At 46.1% G+C, this 26268-nt stretch overlaps 5 protein-coding genes across 10 annotated transcripts in view; 2 read left to right on the top strand and 3 right to left on the bottom strand.

Moving 5' to 3' along the window:
• Positions 1-2067, top strand: part of vps52 (VPS52 subunit of GARP complex) — a 13671-nt gene extending 11604 nt beyond the window's left edge. Inside the window, exon 21 of the mRNA XM_084918538.1 lies at positions 606-2067. Within this exon, the coding sequence (XP_084774664.1) occupies positions 606-752 (147 nt within the window). The 3' untranslated portion in view covers positions 753-2067. The remainder of the gene's footprint in view (positions 1-605) is intronic.
• Position 2068: 1 nt separating this feature from the next.
• Positions 2069-7273, bottom strand: igldcp (Ig-like domain-containing protein). The gene is made up of 7 exons (XM_084918548.1): positions 7123-7273; positions 6455-6498; positions 6008-6367; positions 5819-5909; positions 5157-5335; positions 4027-4080; positions 2069-3913 (listed from the first exon to the last, which is right to left on the bottom strand). Exons 1-7 carry the CDS (start codon positions 7146-7148, stop codon positions 3831-3833), a joined length of 837 nt encoding a protein of 278 aa, XP_084774674.1. The 5' UTR covers positions 7149-7273; the 3' UTR covers positions 2069-3830.
• A 467-nt stretch (positions 7274-7740) lies between these two features.
• Positions 7741-16219, top strand: LOC146363602 (uncharacterized). Of its 2 annotated transcripts, none has more exons than XM_084918547.1 (5): positions 7741-7824; positions 9061-9423; positions 11464-11586; positions 15592-15656; positions 16064-16219. In XM_084918547.1, exons 1-5 carry the CDS (start codon positions 7788-7790, stop codon positions 16217-16219), a joined length of 744 nt encoding a protein of 247 aa, XP_084774673.1. In that variant the 5' UTR covers positions 7741-7787. The 2 variants fall into 2 exon arrangements, with proteins under 2 accessions (XP_084774673.1, XP_084774672.1); XM_084918546.1 differs by having other exon boundaries at positions 7788-7977.
• On the bottom strand, positions 12399-15035 carry LOC146363603 (uncharacterized). The gene is made up of 2 exons (XM_084918549.1): positions 14533-15035; positions 12399-14036 (listed from the first exon to the last, which is right to left on the bottom strand). The coding sequence occupies exons 1-2, from the start codon at positions 14851-14853 to the stop codon at positions 13533-13535; spliced, it is 825 nt and encodes a 274-aa protein (XP_084774675.1). The 5' UTR covers positions 14854-15035; the 3' UTR covers positions 12399-13532.
• On the bottom strand, positions 15743-25921 carry LOC146363601 (uncharacterized). 5 transcript variants are annotated; one of them, XM_084918541.1, is made up of 11 exons: positions 25737-25921; positions 25379-25651; positions 24560-24743; positions 21931-23252; positions 20733-20990; positions 18791-19060; positions 18551-18619; positions 18146-18190; positions 17952-18062; positions 17216-17275; positions 15743-17145 (listed from the first exon to the last, which is right to left on the bottom strand). In XM_084918541.1, exons 4-11 carry the CDS (start codon positions 21992-21994, stop codon positions 16970-16972), a joined length of 1053 nt encoding a protein of 350 aa, XP_084774667.1. In that variant the 5' UTR covers positions 21995-23252; positions 24560-24743; positions 25379-25651; positions 25737-25921; the 3' UTR covers positions 15743-16969. The 5 variants fall into 5 exon arrangements, with proteins under 5 accessions (XP_084774667.1, XP_084774671.1, XP_084774670.1 ...); XM_084918545.1 differs by having other exon boundaries at positions 17216-17272; XM_084918544.1 differs by having other exon boundaries at positions 20733-20987; positions 25737-25920.
• Between the last annotated feature and the right edge of the window lie 347 nt (positions 25922-26268).

Here is a 26268-nt window from a genome sequence, read left to right as displayed (position 1 = left end):
ACAGTGAGACAGTGAAGAAAAATAAATGGTCACTAAAGTATAAAATAACCTGCAGAGGCGTGTGAGAGTGAAACGAGACACACTAAACAATGTTAAAGAAAATTAAACTGAGAACAAAACATGCACATTTTCATATTTGAGAAGCAGAAATCATCAATAAAAACTGGAACAATGAGCGCGATGTTTGTAAACATGAATGTGTCTGACTGCACGGTCACAGCAACATCAGTGCTAGAGTGGATCAGCCTGAGGGACACGCGGAGAGGCAGCGAGCACACGGCTGTGACACGCTATCATAAGTTCACAGTTCATGTTAATCTTCAGATTTTTGTCTCGATCACCAGCGGGATGCACGACCAACACAGCCGGGTTCTAATTCGCCGGCTCTCTGCTGCAGGCTCTGAGCGCGCTCACATTAATAAGGCGTGTTTCATGCGCCCACTCACAGAACTGACGTCTGCTTCAGACACAGTGGGCACACAAACAATAATAATAATTATTATTATTATTCTTCCAGCAGAGAAGAAACACGCTGTAAAGAATGGGTTTGACCTTCAGGTTATGTGTTTAGTTTTACTAACGTGAGTCACATCCTCCTCCCGCAGGGCGCCCTGACGCAGCTCATCCAGTACTACCACGGCTTCCACAAAGTCCTGAACCAGCCCACGTTCCGCAGCCTGGCCGTCCGCTCCGAGCTCATCAACCTCCACCACCTCATGGTGGAGGTCAAGAAGCACAAACCCAACTTCTAACGGGGTCGGGGGTCAGAGAGCCGGCGAACGCACCGACGCTCCTGCGGGTGGAGGTGACGGTTCTCTGCAGCCGACCGCTGCTTCGTCTTCTTTTCTGTGAAGTTTGGAGAGTGTTAAGAAAGACTTTTGTCTCCAGATGAAGGAGCCGAGTCACAGGTCAGAGGAGGAGAGTGAATTTTAATTCCATGACTTTAAAAACTGTGAAGAAACCAGTGAACCACGGACGCTCTCGGCCACTTTGCCCCTGTCAGGGAAACGTTTGGCCCTCCTGGCTCTACAGTGACTGTGGGGGTGTGCAGGGTTCTTTGGCTTCTGTTACAGGCAACAGCAAAAACTTCCAATTAAATGCTAATTCAACCTAATGTAAATGAATGTCTAATAATCACATTGAATGAAGAATAAAACTGGAGTAAATGCAGTAGAAATGATCCCTGATAGAAGCGATGAAGGCCGTGCAGCTTTCAGTGAGCAGTAACTGAGCTTCAGTCAGCTGTTTGTGAGACGATCAATAATCTATCAGCTGTTTTGATTGGTTCCTTTGATTAGTAGCGCTGCTCTAATCAGACGGGAGCACGTCTGTGGAACATGTTACTGAGACTGACGCTGAAAGGACAAAATGTTTGTTCAGCAGGTCCAGTGTTTAGACTCAAACCATCTCGCTCCGCCCACCGTCTCTGTGAGGCTCCGCCCACCAGCTTCATTAGAAAAACTATATTTAAACTAGATTAGCAGGTCTGCTTAGTTCAGTCTCAACCTCCAGCCAGTGTGGAGCTGTGAAAAACTGCAGTTCCTCCCACGACCACCAGAGGCCGACTCCCAGCAGTGAGCACCGTGTTACAGGTTTACAAAACTGTATTTTCTAACTCACCTGTTTAAACTGTAATTGATTAGGGGCGTGGCCTCTTTGACTGACAGGCAGCTGCTAACTGGACCTCTGGACCGTGTTTGCTTGTGCTGTGGCTCCATGCTTTGATCCAACAATCATATTTAAGCTTCGTCACATGATCCCACTCCATCATCCATCTTTCATCTACAGTCTGAAAACATCAGCGCTGACGGTGTTTCATAGAAGTGATCCATCACGCTAACACGATCTCGTTATATGCTGTACAATCTGGGGAATGGTGCGGTTTTATGGGAACTATTTTCAGTGGCGGATGAATCCACATGTGGTTCTCTGACCGTGTGGGAGCAGGAGAGTGTTTTAATAGATTTGTTGGTGAGGGCATGAGGATCCTCCTGCAGACAGTGTGTTGGTGCTGTCGTGTTATTGATGCGAGTCTGTGTGAAGTCTAACAATGAGAGTACAACACCAGTCTGTCTGTGCGCTTTATTTATTGTTGTTATTCACAAAGATCATCATAATAATTTAAATGATTATAGTTCATGGAAAGCAGTCTGAATGTCACCAACACCACAACACAGCAAATATCACAGCGTCCTCAAACGCACCGCGGTGCGACTAGACTGATAACTGAAGCTCTCGGACATCGTTTGATTTAACTGCGTCTGACTGGATACAGAGTCAAAGACTGTTTAAAGCTACGACCCAAAGCTACAGCAGGAAACAAATCTGATCGACCACATCGATAAAGGGTTCCCGAGAAGCTCATCGAGGCTTCTAAGTGCAGAGATGTCCTGAAAGTGACGAGAAAAGGCAAAAGAAGATTAAAATAATTTTAAATTATGAAAAATCATTAGAAGTGTTTCTTAGTGGAAAACAATGAGGGTGGACGAAGCTCATCACACCCCAGACGCCTCTGAGCCCGAAACACCAGCTGATCTGTTCATCCACAGCGGCGACGTCTTTGTTGCCATGGTGATGTTGGACACGGGGCAACGAGCGATTAAAAAAAGAGTTTTGTTGCAAATGTAACGAGTTTTATTCTAAACGTAATACTTTCATTGAAAACATTTTTCATCTTCTCTGGATTTATCTGACTCTGACTGATCTGCAGTGGCTCCGCCCTTTGTGCGTAGACTCTCTTCACACATAGATGAATCTGACAGTGGTTTTTGTCCATTTAATACATTTAACAAAATATATCGTATATGTTACATATATATCTTTACATTCTTAACTGTTGAAATCCTCGGCCGGAGCAGTCACTTCCTCATAAGGCACCATTTCCAAAAGGTTAATGAGCTGCTGATGTGCTCCGCCCTCCATCATCACACTCTGCCTCATTCATTTACCTCTTTATCACGGTGATCCCCCCCCCCAATAAACTCTGACCCCTGGGCAGGAAAGTGCTGATTTCCCACGGTCAGTGAAGGAGACCCAAACATAAACGTTTCAGGTCATTTTCCGCTCGTCTTCTGAGTGTTTTAGAGCTCCAATGACTTTTACAGTCTGGATCAAACGCTGCTATGTGGTGGTACTATCATTATTAATGGGATCTGCAGATGCAGACGTTCACACTGAGCTGTTTGGCTGTTTTGTGCTGAGAAGTTCTGGTGAAACAGGTCAGAGTTTCTCTGATTCGTTGACATGTTGTTTTGAATCTTTCACTCATTTTGCTCGGAAAATGACTGAAACTGTTCCATCTGTGTCTCCGTTGGATCGGCAGTGGTTTCCGTGGTGACGAGGTCTGGTGCTTCTCTAGAGCAGAGGTGATCACTTCACTGCAGGGGTCTCCATAATGAAATAAAGAGCTGAAAAGGCAAAGAGTCATGATGGAGGAGGATTTTCTCAAATCTGGCAACCTGAAAGGTGCCTTTTGTAGATGATGCCTTATCAGGATCGGAGCGCGGCTTATTTAGAAGTGAACAAACAGAGGCAGGCTGCAGGTTTCCATCCATCGTAGTGTCAATCTACATCTAAGAACAAACCTCCTGCGTCGCAGTCTGAGCCGCGGCTGCGTTTCTAAGAAGCCGGCCGATGATTGAGGGTCACAAGAAAAAATGAACACACTTGTCTTTTCTTGTCACACTCATTCTGAAGACCGGGCAACACACACACACACACACACACACACACACACACAGTTTAGATTCACAGCTCTCAAACTGGTGAACTGTCACCATCTGCTGCCTGTAATGTGCAGGAGTCACGTGTGCAGCTCGTGCAGAGGAAACTCAGAGAAGCTGAAGAGTTTGGAAACTCAGGACGAGAACCGCCAGGGTGAGAAGAGCTGAACAGCTGCTTTTGGCAGCAACATCTGGAAAGACATCAAAGTGAGAACACAGAGGGTTTTTTTAATTTAATGTCCTTAGAAATCACTCTTCAGATGCAGACCCTGATTCATGGGAACCATGCAGGTGCTTTCCTCACCTGTGGGAACGTACTCCAGCTTCTCCTGGACTCTCCGGTTAGGACGGGCTTGTGCTGTGGGACAGACAGGTACATGTGATGATGATGCACATGATAGTAGGGCTGCTCGATTATGGCAAAAATGATAATCACGATTATTTTCACTGAAATTGAGATCTCGATTATTTGACGATATTTATTTAACAATAAAAATGTGTTGAATAACTTTAAAGATTGTCAAAAAATAATATAAAATAGTGCAAATACTGATAACAGTGCAAATGTTTGCAATATAAGAAATAAATGAAAAATGTAAACATGTTTAGTGAACTTTGCAGTGTTGCTCTGTGGTGCAGCTACACCGTAGCAAAGTTTACACACTGTGTCTACTTGATCCACGTCTGACTCGAACCCATAATGTTTCCACACCACTGAAGTTTTTTTACCTCTCTTTTCAACCAACAGCAGTCACTCTCCTCTCCAAATAACTTCTGCTTAGCTTTCCGAGCTTCCCTCGGGTCCTTTTAATTGTTGTGACGCGTGTTCGAAATGCAGAGAGGTGCGCTCGATTTGCCACACGGAGCAGCGCGAGAGTAAAGCACGAGGGAGGGGCTAATAATCGGCTCGGTCATTTTTAATGATCGTCGAAAGCCCAGATCGTAATTGAGATTAAAATTTGATTAATTGAGCAGCCCTGCATGATAGTTCCAGGAAAAGCACAGGTTAAACTGCTTCAGTTATTCGTCAGCTGACTCTGTTGGACGCTCGGGGCTCAACTTTCTCCATTTCTGGTTCTTCAGCAGAAAACTGACGCGGTCCAAAAAAAACCATTTCCTGTTTTAAGTTTGTAATTTAATTCTCTGTTTGCGGCGAACCGGAGCGTTCCCACGCTTCAGTGTCGAGCGCTGCTAATCGTAGACGGCGCTGGTGCTCAGATTCACCGTGTGGACAAAACACCCTGGAAACGTTTCAGCCCTGTGGCGTTCACACACAAGAACTTCACGGTTTGAGTTTCCACAGCCGAGCAGCTCCTGTCAGAGTGTTTTTGTCCATACGACGTGCACTCAGCGACTCTCAGGAGTACAACCTGCAGTACTAACTCATTTAAAGTAATCTAGGTAATCCTATTTAAGATCAATCGATAGGCTCACCATCCACAGAGAGCTGCACGGTGCTGACGGCGAGGCCATGTTGGTCCAGGACTTTGTAGATTCCTTCATCTGATGGTTTTAACCTCTTCACCGTCAGCTGCTCGAGCAGCAGGTGTTTCTCCAGGCGCTGACTGTTGTTATCGCCCCTCATCCACAGGTCCGACCACTCCGAGTCGTTTCTGTGGAGAATGTAAATGCTGTCAGAACAAAAACGCCGCGTCGTCCTCAGAGTTCACAAGCAATAGCAACGCGATCAGTCTGCCCACCGAGCCACAAACGTCTGCCTCCCTGTAAGAAGATGAGCCGGAGCAATCTGACAAGATCTCCCCCGCCCTCCCCTTGCATCCTGGCGCAGTACATGCTCTGTGCAGCAGCACATCTGTGGGTTTATCCCAAAATGAAATCTGTCTGCCGTGAAAGTTTCTGCTTTGCACGAATCATTTCCCCCAAACGCCACATTCTGTCTCTGTCAGCACAAATTATAGGATGAGTCAGAGCAGCCAGCAGCCTTTGATTCGAGACACAAAGTGTCGTTTTATTAAGCAGTAGGCGAGCTTTTACGTCAGCGGGGGAAATAAAGAGCTGAGGGGAGGAAGCGTGAGGGTGGGAGATGAACAAATCCACCACCTGCGTCTCCACCTGTCGGCAGGTGAGCAGCTCACCTGGCCTGGAAGACCACTCTGACTGAGTGACGGGTGTAGAGCTGCAGGACCATGTCCCCGCCCGGCTGATGGAACTGATAGGATTTATGATCTGAAACAAAAGAGCCATGAATGAACAGATGAAATACTCCAGGAACGACATCAGAAGGAGACTGTCGAGACTCCAAGGAGACGATGTCAAACACTAACCGCTCACAAGCAGCCTGACGCCCTGAATGAAGACCCGAGTTCTTGCGGACCTCTTTCCGTCCACCACCATGAAGCTGTCGTAGCGCCCCGTGTCTCCGAGCTGAACGTCGCTGATGATCAGGGAACAATTCCCCGACCCCAGCTTCTCCTCGGGCACCCTCACCCGGCCCTCAAACTCCGGCGCCTGCCACTTCTCGTTCCCGCGCTGTTCGAACACCGTGTCAGACGGGGTCACCCACTGGACGTGGCAGACGGGCAGAGCCGCCTCACCCAGGTGGGACTTCCAGCTACAGGGAAGGATCGCCTGGTCCCCCGCCATGTAGGAGATGGACAGCATGGCGGAGGAAAGAGAAGAGGAGTCTGCAGAAAGAAACACAGTAAGAACATCCTCGTGAACAGGGACGTGGGATTGACCAGTTCTGACCTCAGAGTGACGCTGATACTCACCAACTAAAGCTCCGGTCTGGAGACACTGTATGAGTATGAAAAACCTAAAGAAACACAAGAAAATACGTCATAACGGGGTTAGATGATGAGCTTATTCATGAGGCTCTTTATTCACCTTAAATGGTCATTAGAAACACATTAGAAACACATTAGAGACATGAGAAGTCCACATGCCGTACACTTCCTGTCTTATAACGCCTATAATGTGGAATCTGTCCAGCCAGCTGTTTGTATCGGTCCTGTGTGTGAGCTGCAGTGACACCTGAAACTTAACTCTGACCGGTGCTCAGAAACGAAACTCAACTTCCACATGATGGGATCACGTGACCAGGCAAAGTTTCATTTCTACCCACGGACTCGTTTCCTCAGTAACGAAACTGCCATGCGCCAGGATATCCCTGCAGGTCCCGCCCTGCAGGTCCGCAGCATCATCATCATTAATAATAATAATAATAATAATAATAATAATAATAATAATCATATTTTTATGGTTACTTCTCCTGCAGAATGCCCCTTAAACGCAGTCTGAATTCACCCGTCCTTTCATATCTGAATAACAACATGTTTAAATATTACCCTGCACGTTTGCTGAATAAAAATTAAATAAAATAAATAATAAAATAAACAGGAGCAGCTGTTGCTCAGACCGGAAGTGCAGTGTGTCGTACCGGAGCCGCTCGGTGACCGTTTTCATGATGTCCGCTTCGTGGAAACTCTGCTCAGTCTTCTTCTTCGTCCCCCACGTGCGGTTTCTCCACTCTGTTTACTCTCGGCTCCTCTGACGGCTTATCAACCCAGCGCGTGCGTTTCGATTTCCTGCGAGAACCTGTCGAAATAAAAGCACGGAATCAAATTCAGTGCCGAGTGCTGTTCTTCTTCATCATCATTATTATAGCATTGTTGCTACTAGTTCACATTTTGTGAAAAACGTTGTAAAAAGCGGAGAAAAGAAGATTATCCGAGTCATATTATCACTGGGCTTTTATTTTGAAGCAACCGTAAGGCTCACTGTGCAGCTGTGGCTCGGAGCTCTGCAGAAACGAAACTTACCGGCTCAGCTGAGCGGAGCGCGTGAAGCTGCTGACGCCTCGGCGTGAGTTTGCGGGAAGCGCGCGTGCCTTCCGTTTGGCGCTCCAGCAGAAGTGTTGGTGGTCTCTGCTGCTGCTCAGTCAAGTCCTACTCACTTCTCGTCCCACATTAAAACACTTTCCGCCGTCAGTCTCTGTGTCAGTCTGAGTCTGTGTGTCTGAGTCTGTGTGTGTCTGTGAGCGTCAGCTCCTCGCGCTGCAGACAGCTCGTGCAGCACACCTGGAGAAAACTGATTTGCATTTAAATGATGGCGGGTGTCACGTGGATCCTGACCGTTCTGTGTGAGTTTTATTTTATTTATGTTTGTTTTTATTTCGATTTCTGTGCAGGACTCACTCTCAGAATGGCTCGTTATAGAATTCCTGGGTGTGTCAGTGAGTCTCCAGCTCAGAATGCAGACCTTCCAGGGCCTGAGGGATCCGGGTCTCCTGCAGGTGTTTGTTGTGTTTCTGCTCGTTAGTTTGTCTCATGATGATCGCGTGTTTACGTTAAAGTGACCAGTGAAAGTCGGGACACGCCCCACACTGAGGGGGCAGAGTGTTGCAGGATGACTTCGGTCCCTGACCCCGGTGCAGACCTGAGGTGTCCTGGGACTCACCCTTCCGTGTAGCTGGACGCGTTTTTCTATATATATATAATTTACAATATCACAATACTTAGATTTACAATATCTAACTATAGTTTAAGATTTTTTTCAATGCTATATATATAGAGAGATAGATATATATAGATATAGATATATATAGATTGATAAACAGATAAACAAACAGAAAGCCATCCTCGAGGTTTTAAAGGAAAGTATGCTCATATTAATGATAATAAGGTACTGAAAATATGTATAATTATTATTGTTATAGTAATATTAAGAAAGACATACTAATACTTGTGTCTGCACAGTCTTCTTGTTTTTATTTTTTGTGATAAATTATTTCTATAAATGTTTGTTTCTATTTCCACTTTAGTTTTTGTTGGGCAGCATTTCAGACTTTGATGGATTTTAGTATTTAAAGTCATTGATGTTTTATTGGACATTAACAGCATCATTCAGCATCTTTTTGTGGCTTAAAGCTGCTGATGAGACTTTGTGAATTATGAAAAATTGTGTTTTTTATTTTTATTATTTTATATTATCCATATTATTAGTTTTATAACGAAACCTGTTTATCTGGAGTAATGGGTACATTTTTAGTGGCTTTAGTGACAATATAATTTCAGATCAATTTTAGTCTGACAAAAATGTTTTTGTAATAAAACAAGATTTCTAAAGCTGTAGGTGTGCACAGGAGCTGCAGCAGTTTCCATGTTGATCACGACCCTCAGCCTGACTCATTGTGAGCATGTGCAGTAAAATTAACAGTATTAATGGGGAAATGATTTCTCTGTGAAAAACCATGAAGCAGGAACTGTGAGCTCTATCGAGCTGTGGAGCGCACACCTGTGACCTGTTCCTGTTGTGTTTTCTGTGATATGAAGGAGCCTTCAGGTGCACGCTGTCCTAACCTGTGCTCACTCCTCAGGTGCTGCGGGATGTCACCTGTCTTCAGCCTCACCTGTTCACAGCTCCACCCTGGTGGTGCCGGTGGGCCACAACCTCTCTCTACTCTGTAGCATGACGCACAGAGATGAGATCACCTGGTACCTGCTGCGCTCAGAGCAGCTGCTGCCTCTGTTAACTGTTAAAGAGGGGAAGTTAAAAGGGCCGGGCACCACTGACCATCACACAAACAACCATCGCATGAAGTGTGACGGGACGCTGCAGACCGGCCTGGTCAGCCTGGAGATCCAGGAGGTGGAGGAGGAGGATGCTGGGCTGTACTTCTGCATCGGGAGGTTTGCAGATAAGATGCACGTTAACAGAGGAATTCAGCTGACTGTGGACGGTAAGACGATCAGATGTTTCTACTGTCAGCTCGAGCTGAGCTGTGCTCAGAAACTTTTTAAACAGCAGGAACATTTCATGATACACGATGAAGGTCTAAGATTTCCTTTTTCAGATGTTCGTGTTGCTCTGCCTGCTGGTCCAGGCTGTCAGGCTTGGTCAGGAGGCTGAAAGATTTAAAATCATTTTCTGGATTTTCTAAAACAGTTTTGAGAGTATTTGATCATAAATGTTTACATGTTGAGTTGAGGATGACTATGGAAACAGATCAGTGGAACATGAAACTGAGCGCTGGGACCAATATTTGTAAAAGTGAGGCCGTGACCGTGGATTCTTTCTTTAAAACGATTTATGAACACTTCCCAGGAATCAGACGTTCTGTATGACTTCTGGCTCAGAGGAGCAGATATCAAGCGTGGACCTGTAGGTGGCGCCAGTCAGTAAGCGCTATGCTCTGGAGACCTGACCTGTCCTGTTTCTGTTTGCAGCATGTGCAGCTGCCCGGGCTGCGTTCACATCTGGGGATTAGATCACAAACTTCTTTTGTCTTCACTGAGTTTTTCCTTCAGTCGGCGTCTCTGTGTCTCAGTCACCTGTTAGGCTACAGCGAGCTTCAGTTCTTGGCATCGATCCTCCGGGTCTGTGGATCTGAGCTGCACTCAGCTCCCACCTTCTTCAGATCAAACAAAATCGATGTGAAACGTGTGCGCTACATGTGTGCTGATTTTGTTTTAAAGACATTAACAAAAGTTTCTATCCAAAGTCACCCAGCCTGTTTCTTTACTGTGAAAATGTTGTGACACATTAACCAGTGCTGGATAGTTTTTATCATGATCACACTCTTAAAGTAACAAACGGGGTTAACTTAAAATATTTTTAATAGTTCCAATAAACTACAGTATGCATTCAGAAAAAACCCAACCATCAGATCAATGCTGGCACGTTTCCTCTCAGAGCAGCTAAAGACGTGAAACTGTTGAGGCTCAAGTTTACAATAACGCCATAAATAAAAGCTCGTTCATCACAAACCAGCACAAACGTTTGACTTCTGAAGAAGGGGGGGACCGTTCCTGTGTCTAAAAGTCAAAATGTGGACATATTCAAAGACGCAGACTTGTTTCCGACCACGAACGCACCGATTTTACTTGAAATAAACAAACTGCAGCAGTTTTTTGCCGCGTGGATCAGAAGAAAACTTCTGACAAAGTTTGATGCAGAGGTGCAGTAGGATTTCTGTTTTAGGATTTTTGTGTTGTCTATCAGCTGATGGGACAGCAAGCTGCCCCCCACAGCAGTGTTCCCCTCGGGGGCCCCGGGGGGGCCGGGGTCAGGGCTCTCTTTGTTCCATGAACTGACATTTTGTGACAAACATGCTACACGTCACACACGTGTGGAAAAACGAGTGGGGTGAAGAGGCAGGACAGCATCGAGGGTTTGAGTCACCCCCCCCGAATCTTGTCACCACGCGTCCACGTGTCTGCAGCCGAGCAGCTGAACATGAACACATGAAGGTTTCTGTGTGCGTGCTGACACCTTTAATATCGCCATAAATATCTTAAGAGTTCGTGTCATTGGAACGAAGGTGTGAAAGAAACTGCAATGAGCTGTCACATCAGGATATACTGTGAAATAAAAGTACAAATTATATTCTATTTTTATTCTATTGATCTGATAGTTTTTATGTATTTAATTGTTTTGAGTTTGATATATTTTAATGTATTTTCTCTTGATAGTCGGGCGCTCAGCTGACCGTCACTCGTGGTTTGTTTTATCACAGCACCAGGAGAAGCTTTAATGTTCTCTCCATGAAACACCACCAAGGCTTCTTTAGGATTTCCCGCTGACCTGTAAAGACGAGTCTCCGCCCCCACGGCACCGCCGCAGCTCATTTTTCATCCAGTTATGAGTTTCCTGTAATCAGTGTGAAACCTTTCAAACCCACACAGTGAGCCTGTGTGTGGGTTTATACGGCTGGCACAACGATGTGAAAAGAAGCAGGATCACAGAATAAATGATGGTGTGTGTGATTGTGTGTTTGCAGGAGGAGCCGGGCGGTCGTCCACAGACTGGATGAGGCAGCCGTGTTTGAGTCTGGGGCTCTGCCTTCTGCTGGCGCTGCTCGCCTTCTGCTTCGTCTGCGTGGCTGGATGCTACCTGTGGTCAGGTGTGTTTCACGTGTCCTGTAATGCTTCCTCAGCTCAGCCGTGGCACGTTTGTCAAGCTCAGTTTATGTGAGGTCAAAGTTCAGGTGGGATTGTTGCACTTTTACTTGAAGCTGCGCTGCCCTCTGGTGGTGGGCAGGAGTTACAGCACTCTGCCCATAAAACAGTTCACACTGAATCTGCAGGTAATGAACAAACATATCAACAGCGTGCGGTAATGAAGCGCCTTCATTCATGATGTGATGTGAGTCTAACTTCCTGTCTATGTTCAAAGGTGCGTATATGAATATTACAGGTTTATTGTTTGTTGTATGTTTGTTAAATTAAACTCGGGACACGAGTCTGTGGAGTCAACTGACAAACACGATGCTTCCACAGGTGTTTGCAGTACTGACACAAATGTAGTGTTTTTAAATATCACGCTAACACCGTCACAGTGGTTCAGATTAGGATGCAGATGGAAAGCTAATAACAAATCCTGCAAAATGAAACCTAACTGAAGCTTAAAAATGAAAACGATGTGTGGCAGCTGTGTAGGTCAGGTGTGTGATCGTGGTGACAGCGTCCTGCGTGAACAGGTTTTACCAGCTCGGCCAAACAAACACTGTGAAGGACCTTTGTGTTCTGGAAGGATCCATGAGTGTGGGTCTCTTTATTTAAAGGAAAAGCTGTTAAACTTCAGTTAATCATTTTTCACGTTTCCAGACCATCCAGGGGGCCGGACTGGCGTCTTTGCCAGGCCGATTCTGGGCCCCGGCCCTTATGTTTGACACCCCTGGTTTTCAGATTTATAAATATCATAAAAAGAGGCTTCACACACAGATGAGCGCGCTCTCAGTTTAATTCCATTCAAGCAAATCAAATTCACATGTACAAGGAAAACATCTGTTCTCACAGCTGGTGGCAGCGTGGAGACCCCGAACAAGCTAAATATAAGTGATTCTTTATCATTTCCATTCTTACATTTAAAATGATGCCATGAAAAACATCAGACCTGTGGCGTCACACCTCACAGCAACATTTTCAGATACATGAAATAAGAACAACACTAAAGCAAAATCATCTCCTTCTCTGACACATCAAATAAAAGAGTGGATCCAGTGCTGCTGATCAGACAGGAAGGAAAACAGGACGAGAATTCAGTCTAATGCCACTCATTATCAGCAGTTTCAGCGTCTCTGCAGACGACCCTCAGCCTGTACTGGAAACACACCTGGATGTAGCTCTGAGGTCCAAAAAATGAAACCTGCAGTCGTTGCTGGGACCAGCAGGGGGCAGCAGCTGTCTGTGTTTCATGGTAACACTGACAATAAAGATCTATCGTCTCTTAGACTGCAGCGAGCAATTTGTCCTGAGCTCATTAGTCTCAAGTCTTATTAAAAATAACAACATGAAGTTTAATTAGTAAAGTCTTAAAGACGGTGTGTGTGCGCTCACCTGTGACTGACAGGGGTCTGCCCCTCTGACCCGGCCTCACTATCGAGGCTTAAAAACTAGGAATGTGAAGAAGTTTGGGACTCAGAGGTCTGACCTCCAACTCTGACACCGAGCGAAAGGATCCCAGCGTGAGGCAGGACGCCGCTAACCGTGCTGCACGCTTCCCTCCTCCTGTGTTTGATATGAAGGCTTATTTATTGGTGGTTTGGATCTAATGTTGTGATTGGAGCTGTGAGGAGACTGAAAGGCAGCGCGGATCAGCGAGGTTTGATTAGACAGTCGTATTTTTACTAAACTGTGAGGATAAAGAGACGATACTGGTTTATTATTCCCACACCCTCCCAATAAAGAGCTTTCAGGAGCTCGTCCTCCCACGAGTGCGGAGTAAGCATAAGATAAGATAAGATACCTTTATTAGTCCCACCGTTGGGAATTTGAAGCATGTTCTCAGTTCTTTGTTAACGATGTGAAAATCCTGAAGCTGAAGTGACGGCAGGTCGTTCCAGCTGCATCACACCTGCTTCAGCAGCAGCCCGTACGGGCGGATGGACTCCTGCACGATGGCCCTCACCCTCACGTCGCTGCTGTCCTCGGGGATGTACACCACCCAGACGCCTTGCCTCTGGCACCACTTCCTTTTTTCCGGGTTTATGCGGTTCTGGAGGACCACCTGGTACGTCTTCCCGTCCACTCTGGACTTGAACTTCTTGCAGTACTTCTCTGCGATCCTGATGTCCGGCGTGGAGTACACCCCTCGGCCCTTCGTCCCTTCCGTTAACAAAGAGGCGGCGGCGGCGTCCAGAAACTGTGGCTGGTCGTCGGGCTTGCCGCCGTGGGTCAGGATGAGGGAGCCATCCATGTCTTTCCCCTGGTAGGACACGGGCCAGGCGTCCTTATCCGTCCCCAGCCACTTGTCCCCGTCGCTGTACTTCTGCACGACCCGCAGGGCGACGCGGTTCCACCCGCAGGGGCGGATGTACTGCTCGTTACCACGCGTGAACTTCTTATCTCCATCCTGGAAGTGAACAGAGGGGTCAAAGGTCAAAGAGCTGAGTCTCAAACGCTCTCAGTCTGCACACACACACACACACACACACTTTCAGTTTCAGTTACAGCCCAGCAGCATTTCCAGAAAGTCTGGAGCTGCTCAGGAATCAGGGCCGAGTTTCACTTTGAGCTGCTTTCATTTGTTTACCCCTAAAAGTTGACCATGGATCATAAAGTTAATCAGAGTGTCGCAGCGCTGTGTTTGAAATGACAATCACAGAGAACTGTGAGCCTGGCCCTTTAAACTCGACCTTTGACCTTCCTGCCTTTGTTTAAAGCTCAGGTATTTTATTTGTATGGGTTTGTTTTTCCACGCTGAATGTGAGCCTCCCTCTGTGTCACCTCCGTGTTTAACGGCAAACCCAGATCTGTGCTGAATAAATGTCACCGTGCAGCCCGAGAGGAAACTCAGCTGCGTGAGAAACCCGCCGGGTCACGTGACCCGAGAGGCCCGTGCCGCTCACCTTTACGTTGGTGAAGTCGTAGTCGTACTGAGGATGGAAGAAGTTCTCCGTGTTGATTTCCACAGTGAGCTGAAAGCTCTCGGGAGGCGCCTCCAGGGCCGGGGGGGAGCTGTACATGTCGGCTTCGTCTAACTCGTGCAGAGACAGCGTCCCCAAGCTGGGGTACTCCAGCTCCTTAAAGCCCTCCTGCTTGTAAAACTCTTTGAGGGCCACGACGTTGACCAGGTCCTGCGGGGTGAACTGGGAGCTTCCGGTGGTCGCTTCGGCTCTGCAGCCCAGGAGCGCGGAGACGGCCTCCAGGCACAGCCTGACGTCCGGCATGCTGCTGCTGAGAGGACGGCGGGACAGCAGGCGGGGTCCTCCGGCTTCACAGGACAAATATCTGCCCCCTCTGAGGAACCGAGGTCGGAACCGAGGTCGGAACCGAGCTGAAAAACGAGCAGAGGCAGAAGAGAAGCTCGACGTCTGCCTGTCGGACAGCTCCCCGAACTTTCGCTTTCACTTACACACAGGCGGGGCGGGGGCGGGGCTTAACATACAGTTTCACTGAAAGCAAACACACCTATTTCGTTTTTGGATGGAGGGCGTGTGCACTGAAACTCATCATCACGAGTTGTTGTATTGTCACAGTAATAAATAGTTATCTCTATCTCGTTACCATGACAAAAAGTCATTGTTTGCTGTGAGGGCAGCTATAGCGCCCCCTTGTGTTGAGTCTTATTTTGGCACAGTACAAGCTGACTGTGGGGGTCATGCTGGAGGATGAAGTCACGCATGGACCTCTGCAGGTCACCTGTGGGTGTCAGTAGGGAGTCACATGGGTCGATTTGATAAACCGGAGCCAATCAAAGTACAGGAGCTGGTCGTGTGTGACACAAGTGGAACAGGATAAAATCCCTTCATTGATTTAATAACGAGTTAATGATGCTGCTGTCTGTGCTGAGCTCTGATGTGGGCGTACATCAGGGCCGATCACGTTCTGATGTCCTCACGGTCGCATCGCTCACTCTGAGTCCGCTTCGTCTTCCTCACCTGTCCCATGTCTCGTTTCCTCTGCAGGTAAACCGTCTGTTTGCTCCTGCTGTGACCCACGGAGACGGGACGACGATCACCGGGTCACAGAGGTCAGTGGAAGGTCACGAACAATCTTTAAAAATCATGTTTCCTACTTTACCAGCAAATAATTAAAATGAGTGAATCTCTCAGTCTGTGAGTTTCAAACATGTTTTATTAGTGCTTCTAAAAACAAGCTCCACATGCAGCACAGCACTGTGCAAAAGTCTTGAACCAACCCTCATTTCTTTATGTTTTGCCGGTAAAATCTGAAAAGGTGCTTTCACTGAAACATGAACATAAATATTTGGCAGCTTTTTTCTTCAGCACAGGCTGAACGCTGAGATTCAGAGGATTCACAGGTCTGTGCTGAGCACCACGAAGTGCAGGGAAGCCAGATGTAGAGACCTCACACATGAACTTGCAGCATGATGTTAGTTTGTCAAATCAGATTTTTTTACTCTTTGTATCTCTGCAGGAAGAGTCTTTGCATTATTCCAGCCTGAAGCATCCAGACAAGCCCCGCCCCACCACCAGGAGAGGAACCGGATTGGCTGAAGAGAAGGTCCTGTACTCAACAGTGAACATGTGCAAGAACTCATCACATGCCCACAGATCGAAGCACTTTAAATGAGCTTAAATGAATTTATTTAATTAATAAAACTGTGAAAATATGTGATTAGTAGATTTCAAAATCTAGATTTTAGTTTATTTTTTTGTGTAAACAGATAAGATTTATTTTTCAGTGAGCAGAAAAACTCAGAGCGTTTAAGAACCTTTAAATGTTAAATATCCAGAAAGTTGCAATGAAAATAAAATGTTTGTAAAACATTTCTGTTAATAATAAAGTAACAGCCATAAATGTAAATGCTGCCACAGCAGCGCACTTTCCAAAAATAATTACTAAGCTAAAGAAAATCTATTCTTACCCATATATGTGTGAATAGTTCCCTCGGGTCAGTTTTGAATCTTTATGTCTGTGAGTTGTTTTATTGCTGTGTTTAAACATGTGTCTGAATATTGCTGCTGTAAATATGTTTGCTGTGCTGCTTCCTCTGCTTCCATGAACAGATTCCACACTTTGTTTGTCTTTTACTAATAAACTGATTCTGACACCACGATCTGTCCTGACCTCTGTTTACAAAGACGGCAGCCGGTCCAGATGTGACGCTCCACATGTGGACGCCTGTAAACGAGTCCTCGCTGTAACATGTAAAGACTCCGTTAACCAGCTCTGCTGGCTGAAGCAGAGAGTAAAAGTGAAACATGAAAACCAAACTGACTGACAGGATTTTAACAGCTTGTGTTACAGGTGAAACTAAGCTGCACTTTCACAGGGATGTGATTTCAAAGCTTCCCGTCACACGACTGTACATTCAGACTTTCAGAGTTTGTGCTCAGCTCTCGCTGCAGGTCTGCTGATGACAGAGGAGTAGATGACGCTGTGGTGGCTCTGCTCCGGCGGACTCCTGCTGGGTCTCTCTCTCCAGTTCTGTCGGCCCAGAGAGGCGTAGTGGATCGTCTCCCCACAGAGGGGCGGGGTCTCTAAGTCCTCACCCTCTGCGGACAGACACACCGTTTTAATCCCTCGTAGACTGATGTGAGGACATCGAACACCTGGTGAGGTTACCTGTCGGTGCGCTGGACGTCGTCCACGGCTGCAGCTCTGCGTCTTCACGTGTCGGTGCTGCTGCATGTAGAGGTGATGATGAAGAGATGAAGAGTGCAGCATCATCAGAAAACACGCTAACTCTAATACTGGATTCTGTTACCATAGCAACATCCATATTTTTGCATGTGCGGATTCATGTTTTAAAGACAAACAAAGTTTTGTTTATCTGAAGCTGCAAAAAAAGAATTTCTCATCAATAAAATCCTTTTAAACATATAAATGAATCAGCCAACACGCTTCACACTGCATGAAATGTAATAAACATCACTGAATAATAAATAATAATTAAAATACTGATAATGATACATGAAAAAAGTTCAGTATGAAAAACTGAAGCAGTGAAGGTGAATAATCTGAAGATATCAAATATAAATATTTTTAATCAAATATTCTACATAAATAAATGAATTCATTAAAAAACCTTTGATGATAAAAACTTTCTCATGTCCCCCAAATCATAGTTTCTTTCTTTATCACAACATTTAAAATCATTTACTCTTTCACTGAATTCACTCAAACTCTGTGTAATCCCAGTCTGTGCCAGAAGGTGGCGCAGCGTGTCATAGTCTCAGGCAGGGTTACTTCTAACAGCATCCGTCTGCACACACCCTGACCTGTGTCGGCCAATTATTTAAACCCAGGAACTTAAATCCAAACGTTTCCAGTTAAAATGAAGTGAAATCCAAACGTTCACCTGCAGCTCTGCGTTTCTTCCTCCTGCACTTCATGCTGGTCAGCAACACGCAGACAGCAGCTAAGAAGATGATCATCAACCCCACACTGACGACAGCAACCAGCAGCAGAACTGAGAGCGCACACAACATCTGGTCCATGAACACGTGACACATCTGGCAGAAAACTACAAACGCGATTTATAACCGGACTGACCGTTCTCAGGCCTCGTGTTGCTCTTCTTCTTTATTTCTCCCACTTCTAATAAACAGAAGGAGAGGACGCACACACCCACACTGGTCGCACACTTACAACGTTTAAATGTTAAAGATCATGTGAAAGTTTGCATCCAAATAATCACAATGAATAAAACAAAGACATCTAATTTGAGGATTAAGATTGTGTGCCACGGAGCATTTTCCTTTGTGGTCAATTATATTTCACACACAACTAAATAAAGACAACATTTGCACGCACAGACAGATTTAAGGAAGTATGACGTAGATCCATTTATAACGTAGCACATGGGACAGGTTTGTTAAATCCATGTAAGGTATGATTGAAGACAGCAGCACTGTTACGTGTTTGAGTGTAGATGTATGATGATGTGTGTGGTGTTACCGGCTGTCACGACTGCAGGTGATGGAGGTGTGCTGGTGGACGGAGGCTGGCTGCTCGTCTCTGCGTGTGCTGGGAGTACAAACAGTTTCTATGTTTAAATCCTGGTTTACACAAACATGAATACAAAACTCATGAAACATGCTGTTTACCTGTAAATACACACAAAAAACCAAAACATGAACACGTGTAAAATACAGACAACATGAAAGCAGCAGGTGAGTCCAGGCTGGACCGACCCACCTGTGAGGACCGTGACCCTGGCCTGCAGCAGCCCGTTGCAGACGTACTCTCCAGCGTCCTCTGGCTGCAGGTCCTGGATCTGCAGGGCGTCGTTGGTGAAGCTCAGCCGGCCGCCGCCCCTTTCTGGTTTCACCGTACCGTTTCTGTACTTGGTGAGGACGGCCTCCCGCCTCTCGCCCTGCCTCTGCTGGAACCACCTCTGTTTGGGTTTGGAGGAGCCGCTGCAGGGGAGCAGCAGCGTCCGGCCCGCGGACACCGTGTAGTCCCGACCTGAGGAGAAGACGCAGAGACATTCGTGCTGTCACTGCTGACCTTCTGTACTAGAGTGGCTGTGATATTGACAGGCGCCCGTAGGGACGCATCTGTAACCGGAAGGTCGCCGGTTCGATCCCCGGGATCACAACCTGGTCGTTGTGTCCTTGGGCAAGACACTTTACCCTGTGTTGTCCAGAGGGGCCGATGGTGCCATATGGCAGCCTGGCTTCTGTCAGTCTGCCCCAGCGCAGCTGTGGCTACACCTGTAGCTGCCTCCACCAGTGTGTGAATGAACAGTGGAATTGTGAAGCGCTTTATATATAAATGCAATCCATGATTATATTGTTCACGGCTTCTTGTTGGATCTGTGCTTCCTGTGTCGACTTTATTCTGTAGTGACGTTGTCGTGGTGCTTGTGCGTTGCCGTGGTACCTTCTGTGTGAGGTGCAGGTTTTTGTTGGAGAGGACGCTGCTGTGGCGTCTGCTGGTTACAGCCTCTGCAAACTAAAGCGGACTCGTCTCCCTCCCTGCAGCTGTGCTCATGCTGGAGGTGTTGAGCTCACAGACCTGAGGATGAGCAGCGCAGCTCCTCACACACTGCCATGGCGTGTGAATGCTTCACACGCCATGGCGCGTTAAAGCTCGCGGTCAGTCACCGATTATAGCATGCAATCACACGCAAACAGACTCAATGACCTATTTAAAGATGGTGTGATAATGACGAGCTGCTCTGCAGAGATAAGCCGGCTGTTTCTGCTCGCTCAGTTTCATATTTAGGCCACACATTTCCTGTTTTTATCGTTTCCACTTTAACATCCAGTCATCTTTCTGGAGGTGTGTGTGTGACAAATTTAAACAGTGGAAATGTTTTTTTTTCACATCACTCCCACTCTGTGCGTCCGTGCCATCCACTTCTCTTTTACATAGAAAACTGATCATTTCGACACGTCCTTCTTCAAACCGCTCGCTTCCTTTGAGCCTCTCTGTGGTTTTAATGTGCCTGCATCAGTGTGAAGGCACTTCGTGCTGTCATCGATTCTTCAGTCTGAAGAGTTGGTGACTGTGTGAGTGTGCAGACTTTAGGTTTCATACTCAGTTCCTTACTTTGGAGAAGCTGCGTCAGCGATAAGCAGACATTTCTGCACTGCAGAGCTGATGAAGAAGTGAGTGAGTGTTTGCCACACATGCATCTGCCTGCTGTGTGCAGACGGAGCGATTTGTATTGTGTAACTTGTCTCTGTCATTGGCTCCCAGCCGGCTGCTACTCCAGCGGGAACCAAGTACAAATACTTTGTTACGGTACTAGTAGAGTTTTCAGGTTCCTGTGCTTTGAGTAGTTTTTTTCTTTTATACTTTTAACTTTTATTCGCTACATGTTTAAACAAATATCCGTACTTTCTGCTCCTTACATTTGAAAACAGGCTCGTTACTTTTGATTGGACGGTTTTGAGGTGATTTATTATTTTGTCGCTGCGAGGCTTCAAACATCAAACTGATTTGAACCTGATCAGAATCACATGAGAAGAAACTCAGTTCGATTATTAATGACCAGGAGATAACAGCGTGTGGCAGAGTCAGGGCTGCCAGGCTGTCGTAAAGCTTTTCCCTGTTCCTCGTCTTTCCCTGGATTTATTATTTGTTTCCCACCCCCAACCCACCCACCCTGGTGGCTCCACCCCCAGCATACCTGTCAGCACCTGCAGCTCAGCCACCAGCTGCTGGTTACAGCGGTATCTTCCATGATCCGACTCCTCCAGATGCAGGACGCAGAGGCCGCCATTAACCATGAGGAGATAGCGCCGGCGGTCCTTGTTGGTCTTGTAGCCACCCCGTCGGGTCACCAGGACCTCCTGATCCTGCAGAGTCCAGATCACGTCTGAGCTGCCAGAGCTGCCGCACGGCAGACAGACGTGGTGATTCTCAGGGACCGAAAACCAGATCGCTGCTGGGGCAGAGGACAGGGTCACACATCTGAAACTGTCGAACTCAAGCAGTACAAATGTACTTTAGTCAAAGTAAATGTACTTTAAATACAGCTGCAGGTCCTCTAACGTGACTGAACTAATACAGGACACAGGTGAGCTCACCTGGTTAAGTTGCATTAAGGCTTAACATGGTTTACTGTGAGGTTAATAAAACACTTTCTCATAGAGGCTGTTTGCATTGGTAACTTCGAGCTGGTCTCACTTCTGCCTGAAAGACGTGAAGATGACGACGTCCACAACACGTTAAAAGTCAAACGTAAAAACAGGGCAAAGGCTCAAATGTTGCTGTGGTCATCTTTTATATACAGTCTCATGCAGGTTCTCATTTAGTGATCCGTCTTCTATATTTAGATGATGTGATGAAGCTGTGTGACACTCACATCCTGCTGATGCTCCGCGTTCAGTTTATTTCCTCTTTTATCTCATGGAAACATGTCTGTGTCTAAATTTACAACGTTGCTGGAAAGCGTTTTATCGACGGTGAACGATGTCGTCTCTGTCAGAGGAAATCTACACTCGCTGACTTTAAACATGCATCAAGTTATGACAGAACTGTGGATTTATGACGTTTTCATCTTTAACTTATTTTGCATCAATAAAGAAATAATCATCTTTCAATGAACTCTTTTATAACAGCATGTGAGTAATTACAGTCAATCAAAATGTTTTTATGGAAATTTGACACAAAAGATGTTTTTCTAGAACATGTTTGGTTACATCAAGTTTGCAAAAATGGAAACAACAACTGTACAAAAGTAAACTGAGGCGCGCACCGTCCAACTTTAACCCAACAAAGGCAACTCATAAATAAGAACAACTGTATTATTGTTTCCTCGCGGTTCCCCGACCACAGCGTTCCCTGAAAGTGTGACGAGGACAGAACAAGGGAGGTTTTTGTACCTGTGGAGTTTTCCGTGCAGCCGATCAGACCTGAGAGCAGGAACCAAACGTGACAGGAGAACATGTTCAGGAACAAACGTGGAGCTGCAGAGCTGCCGATGCGCCTCGAGCCTGTCTGTCCCTGCACCGCTCTTCCTCTCCTTCCTCGTCCTCAGTGACTCAGGGAGCGTCAGCGGCCTGGAAAATAAAGAGGCGTGCTCCCGCCGCAGGTCTGCTGTGTCGCATGGATCTGATGAGGAGCTGGAAGCTCTCAGATGAAGAAGATTTGAAGGACTAGCTGAGATTTTAATCTTTGTTCCTCTGAATGTTTGTGTGAAAGTCAAACAAAAGGTAAACATGATGACATCATGCTCGCAGCAGGAGGCGTGGAAGGTTTGATCCTGAGGATTTCCTGCAATTAGAGAAAAGTCACATGATGAAGGTTAGAAAACACCTGTGACTCTGTGACGTTATCATCACCTGCAGAGTGGAATCACTTTAAAACATCACAGACTCGGACTAATGCAGGGAAACATCACCCTCAGGCTTGCTGTCGGCAGCTTGATCACACAGTAAACACGTGTTGGCTCGAGGCGCTGCAGGAGACACACGTGAATATTTCATTATATCCTCAAATATCTCTGAGGCTTTACCAGGTGTGTTTCCCAGAGCTGGAGGATGATCGATGAGCGAGTACGTGACATCACCCTGATGAGATCCACCTTTAGGGAAAAACAAGGTTTTGTTCACTCAACAGTTTTGTCTTTTTCTTTTTTCCATGGAAAAGTGAGAAAAATACTGGAAAAGCTGGAATTTCATTGACTCTGCCTGATGGATCTCTGCCCACAGGATCAACTTTAGGCTCTGTCTGACACACATGGAGATAAATAACTTCACAGAGGTTCATACTGTAACGTTTTCTGGGTAATTTCCTTCCTTTAACATAAGATGACAGAAAAAATGACACTGAGGTCACTTGTCCCCTGTGAGGACACCTGCCTCAAAGCTCCCACCTGGTTTCCTGAGCGTGACCTCGCTGCACTCAGACCTGCAGCAGTTTAAAGTTAGCATAAGTTTAAAGTGTGTCTCATCACACAGAGACATGAAGCTTCAGCGTCTCTCAGCACAAACACTTTCACTTCGTTCTGTGAAACAACAGGATCAATGATCAGTGAACCAGGATCAGCAGGGTTTCTGTGACGAACTGAACTGTTTTCTAATTCATCTCCTTCGTTCACCTGTTCTTTTATTTCTGCATCTCCACATGATGAAGAGGAGGGTGAGCGTGATGAAGACGAGGGGGACGACAGCACCCAGAACCAGCTGCTGCTCAGAATGAGCCCCTGGAAGAAGACACAGTAACGCAGCTCAGATCAACGTGACGCACCTGAAAGCACCAAAGAACCAGGAGCTCTCCTCAGACTCAGCCACACGTTAAGCTTGTTACTGATGTACCTGATATTAAAGAATAAACATGCTTTCATTTACACCTGCTGGTTTCAAAGAAGGAGACAAAACAATGAAACTTGATTCATATTTTGGGAACTTTTTCAAATAAACATCTTTAGTAGGGGTGCAACGATACTCGTATCGATATTGAACCGTTCGATACAGTGCTTTCGGTTCGGTACGCATATGTATCGAACAATACAAAATTTTAAATTTATTTTATCAACTTTTCTTCTGACGATGCTGTCTGTGCTGAGCGCTCAGTGGATCTGCGTTCGACTACTCCGCCTAGGCTGCACTGTCGAGCGCAGATCCACTGAGCGCAGCGCAAGCTAGCAAGACAGAAGCTAAGCTCCTTGCAACATGGCAAACTGAACCTCCCCCACCCTCATTCAGATCTGGCCTTTGGAACTATTTTGGTCTTCATGTGAAGTATGACCCTGAAGGTAAGCGCGTCATGGACAAAAGTAAAACAGTATGTCGGATGTGCCACGCAATGCTCAATTACATGGGTGGGAACTACTGCTTTAGCGCAGTTTGCTCGTTAACGTGTTCCAGCCCCACGCACGGGGCGATCCGCGGTAGCTCGTTAACGGAGATTTGCCGTGTTGTGGCGTTAACGTCATTTCAGATTAACGCTGACAGCACTAGTGGGAACACAACGAATATGACTGCACATTTACTCCGACATCATCCTCGTGCAAAGACAAGTGGAAGCAGACAAAAACAACAAGCACACATGCTACAAACTTTACCCGAGTCATTTAGACAGCCGTTAGCACAGGATCCTCCTTATGGGGACCTGATATGTTTAATATGCTGCTGAGAATATAGCCCAGAAGAAGCGTATAGTATAGCTTTTATTTTGGAAAGAGACATTTCTCTGTAATAAACTCTCTTTTCCAAAGATGAGTGATTTCTCCATCAGATAGATTTATTTTTTTATTACTTTGTTGTTTCAGCAAAATTAAATTTAAAAACTGTACATTTGAGTTAAAATATATATTTATAATTTTAATAAATGACAAATTAAAAAAGCATGAAAATTTTTTTGAATCGAAAAACTATCGAACCGTGACACCAAAGTATCGAACCGAACCGTGAAGTTTGTGTATCGTTGCACCCCTAATATTTAGGTGTCGTTGTTAGAGACATTAAAGACTCAGCCAATCATGTTTGCTCTGTAAAGCAGCCACAGCACCTTTCTGCGACGTGTCAGTCGGGTCTTTGGTCACATCCAGATTAACCGCTGCTCCGCCAGCACAGGAGTACAGTCCAGAGTCGCTGAGCTGAACGTCTCTTAAAGTCAGCGTGTCTCGTCTAAGTCGGAGACTCGGACACGTCTGCAGGACATTCCAGAGAGACGCCGCTCAGGGTTGTAGTTCCTGTACATGAATGCAGTGTTTCACCATCATCAGCTCAGTGCTGAGACTGTCATAGCTCAGAGATTCTGTGTCTGTCACAGTCAGCGTGGAGGTGGTTTGGGATCAAATCTCCATCACGGAGTGAATATGTTCATGTTTTAGCTGCTCACATAGATTTTTACAGCAGTCAGCAACTGCATGTGCAGCAGAGTCCCACATTTGAAACCAACAGTAGAGATCTATTCTTCTACGTGAAGTCTCCTCATCAAAACGATCCTGTGCATCATATCTGCTTCTCAGCCTGAGCCTCTTGTCTGTTTGACATAAAGAAACTGTGAGCAACAATGTTCAGAGCTCATGTATGCAAACTGATGTTGATTTGAATTACTCAGAAAGTTCAATAAACTCCAAGATCTTCACATTAGTCACGTTTTTAACAGATGGTCTCACAGAGGAAATCTGAGCTTTACAAACAAGCGGCCAGCATCAAATACCAACGATGCAATAATCAGTCAGACTGCCGAAACTTCCTGATTGTTTCCACTTTACATGGATTTATCAGGATTATTTGTCAGACTTTTGAACTTGACTGTAAATCTAAATTATACTTTTACATGAAACTTTTAATGTGGAAACCAGATAAAGACAGATGTTACCTGATGGATCGCTGTCAGCTCCACAGCTGCTTCATGGTTACAGAAGTATCTGCCAGAGTCTGAGAGAGCAGCTCTGAGGACGATCAGAGACCCGTCAGCCTGTGAATCGTTTCTGTGGATCGTTGATGTGTTTCGTGTCGCCGTCTCCATCAGCTGTAAGTATGTCAGCTCTGCTTCCTCCACTCTCTCTGCTCCACCTCACTTCACCCTCCACAGAGTGAGGACAGCGCACAGCGATGAGCTGCTTCTCTTCAGGGATTTTATGGATGAAATCTGTGGAACGATGTTACCATGGATACATTATAGTGTGGTGTTTGCTGACAGGTGAGATAAAGTCAGGAAACACGAGTCTCCTTACCTGCAGCGACGTTAGAGCCCAGAGCAGCGGCTGCTAACAGGCAGCAGCACACGTCCAGCTTCATCCTGACCGAAGTCATCAGCTCACAGGAGCATGAACACTCTGTGGGCTCACAACAGGAACATCAACATGTTTCTCATCAGCGCAGCGTGTTCGTCGCTCAGTGGCGATAAATGTCAGAAACACACATGACACGTGTCTGCTGCGCTCACTGTCTCTGTTTGGATGATTATAAACAGATGAAGTCCTGAGGTCACAATTCTGAATGTTGTAGCTACAAACCTCCACGCTGTCAGCTCCACGCTGTCACCTCCACGGCGTAGAGGATGTAACATGGAACACAGGCGAGGAACATTAACTAAACCTAAAGACTATTAATCACCAAGAATAGTAAGGAATAACTAAAGGAGCTGGAAGAGACGAGAGCAGCAGAAAGCCCTGAATCAGAGTAACATAGCTTCTGTGTTTGAATGTCCAGGTTCATTCACGTGTTATTAACAGACCGATGACGGTGAGACAGGAAGGAAGCTGA

This window comes from Perissodus microlepis, chromosome 22 (assembly GCF_051167445.1).
Source record: "Perissodus microlepis isolate ML-2025 ecotype Zambia chromosome 22, ASM5116744v1, whole genome shotgun sequence".
Lineage (NCBI taxonomy): Eukaryota > Metazoa > Chordata > Actinopteri > Cichliformes > Cichlidae > Perissodus > Perissodus microlepis.
The sequence above is the reverse complement of the archived record's forward strand: the minus strand, read 5'-3'. Positions and strand labels throughout refer to the sequence as shown.

Coding starts and splice junctions, on each gene's coding strand:
- LOC146363602 (XM_084918546.1), top strand. CDS start 7,788: ATGATGGCGGGTGTCACGTGGATCCTGACCGTTCTGTGTGAGTTTTAT. Junction 9,424..11,463: donor AATTCAGCTGACTGTGGACG/GTAAGACGATCA, acceptor GTGTGTTTGCAG/GAGGAGCCGGGCGGTCGTCC. Junction 11,587..15,591: donor TGGATGCTACCTGTGGTCAG/GTGTGTTTCACG, acceptor TTTCCTCTGCAG/GTAAACCGTCTGTTTGCTCC.
- LOC146363603 (XM_084918549.1), bottom strand. CDS start 14,853: ATGCCGGACGTCAGGCTGTGCCTGGAGGCCGTCTCCGCGCTCCTGGGC. Junction 14,037..14,532: donor ACGACTTCACCAACGTAAAG/GTGAGCGGCACG, acceptor GTTCACTTCCAG/GATGGAGATAAGAAGTTCAC.
- LOC146363601 (XM_084918541.1), bottom strand. CDS start 21,994: ATGTTCTCCTGTCACGTTTGGTTCCTGCTCTCAGGTCTGATCGGCTGC. Junction 19,061..20,732: donor TGAGCTGCAGGTGCTGACAG/GTATGCTGGGGG, acceptor TCTTCTCCTCAG/GTCGGGACTACACGGTGTCC. Junction 17,276..17,951: donor GAAGAAACGCAGAGCTGCAG/GTGAACGTTTGG, acceptor CTCTACATGCAG/CAGCACCGACACGTGAAGAC.
- igldcp (XM_084918548.1), bottom strand. CDS start 7,148: ATGAAAACGGTCACCGAGCGGCTCCG. Junction 5,336..5,818: donor AGAGTGGTCTTCCAGGCCAG/GTGAGCTGCTCA, acceptor CATTCTCCACAG/AAACGACTCGGAGTGGTCGG. Junction 4,081..5,156: donor CGTGCAGCTCTCTGTGGATG/GTGAGCCTATCG, acceptor TCTGTCCCACAG/CACAAGCCCGTCCTAACCGG.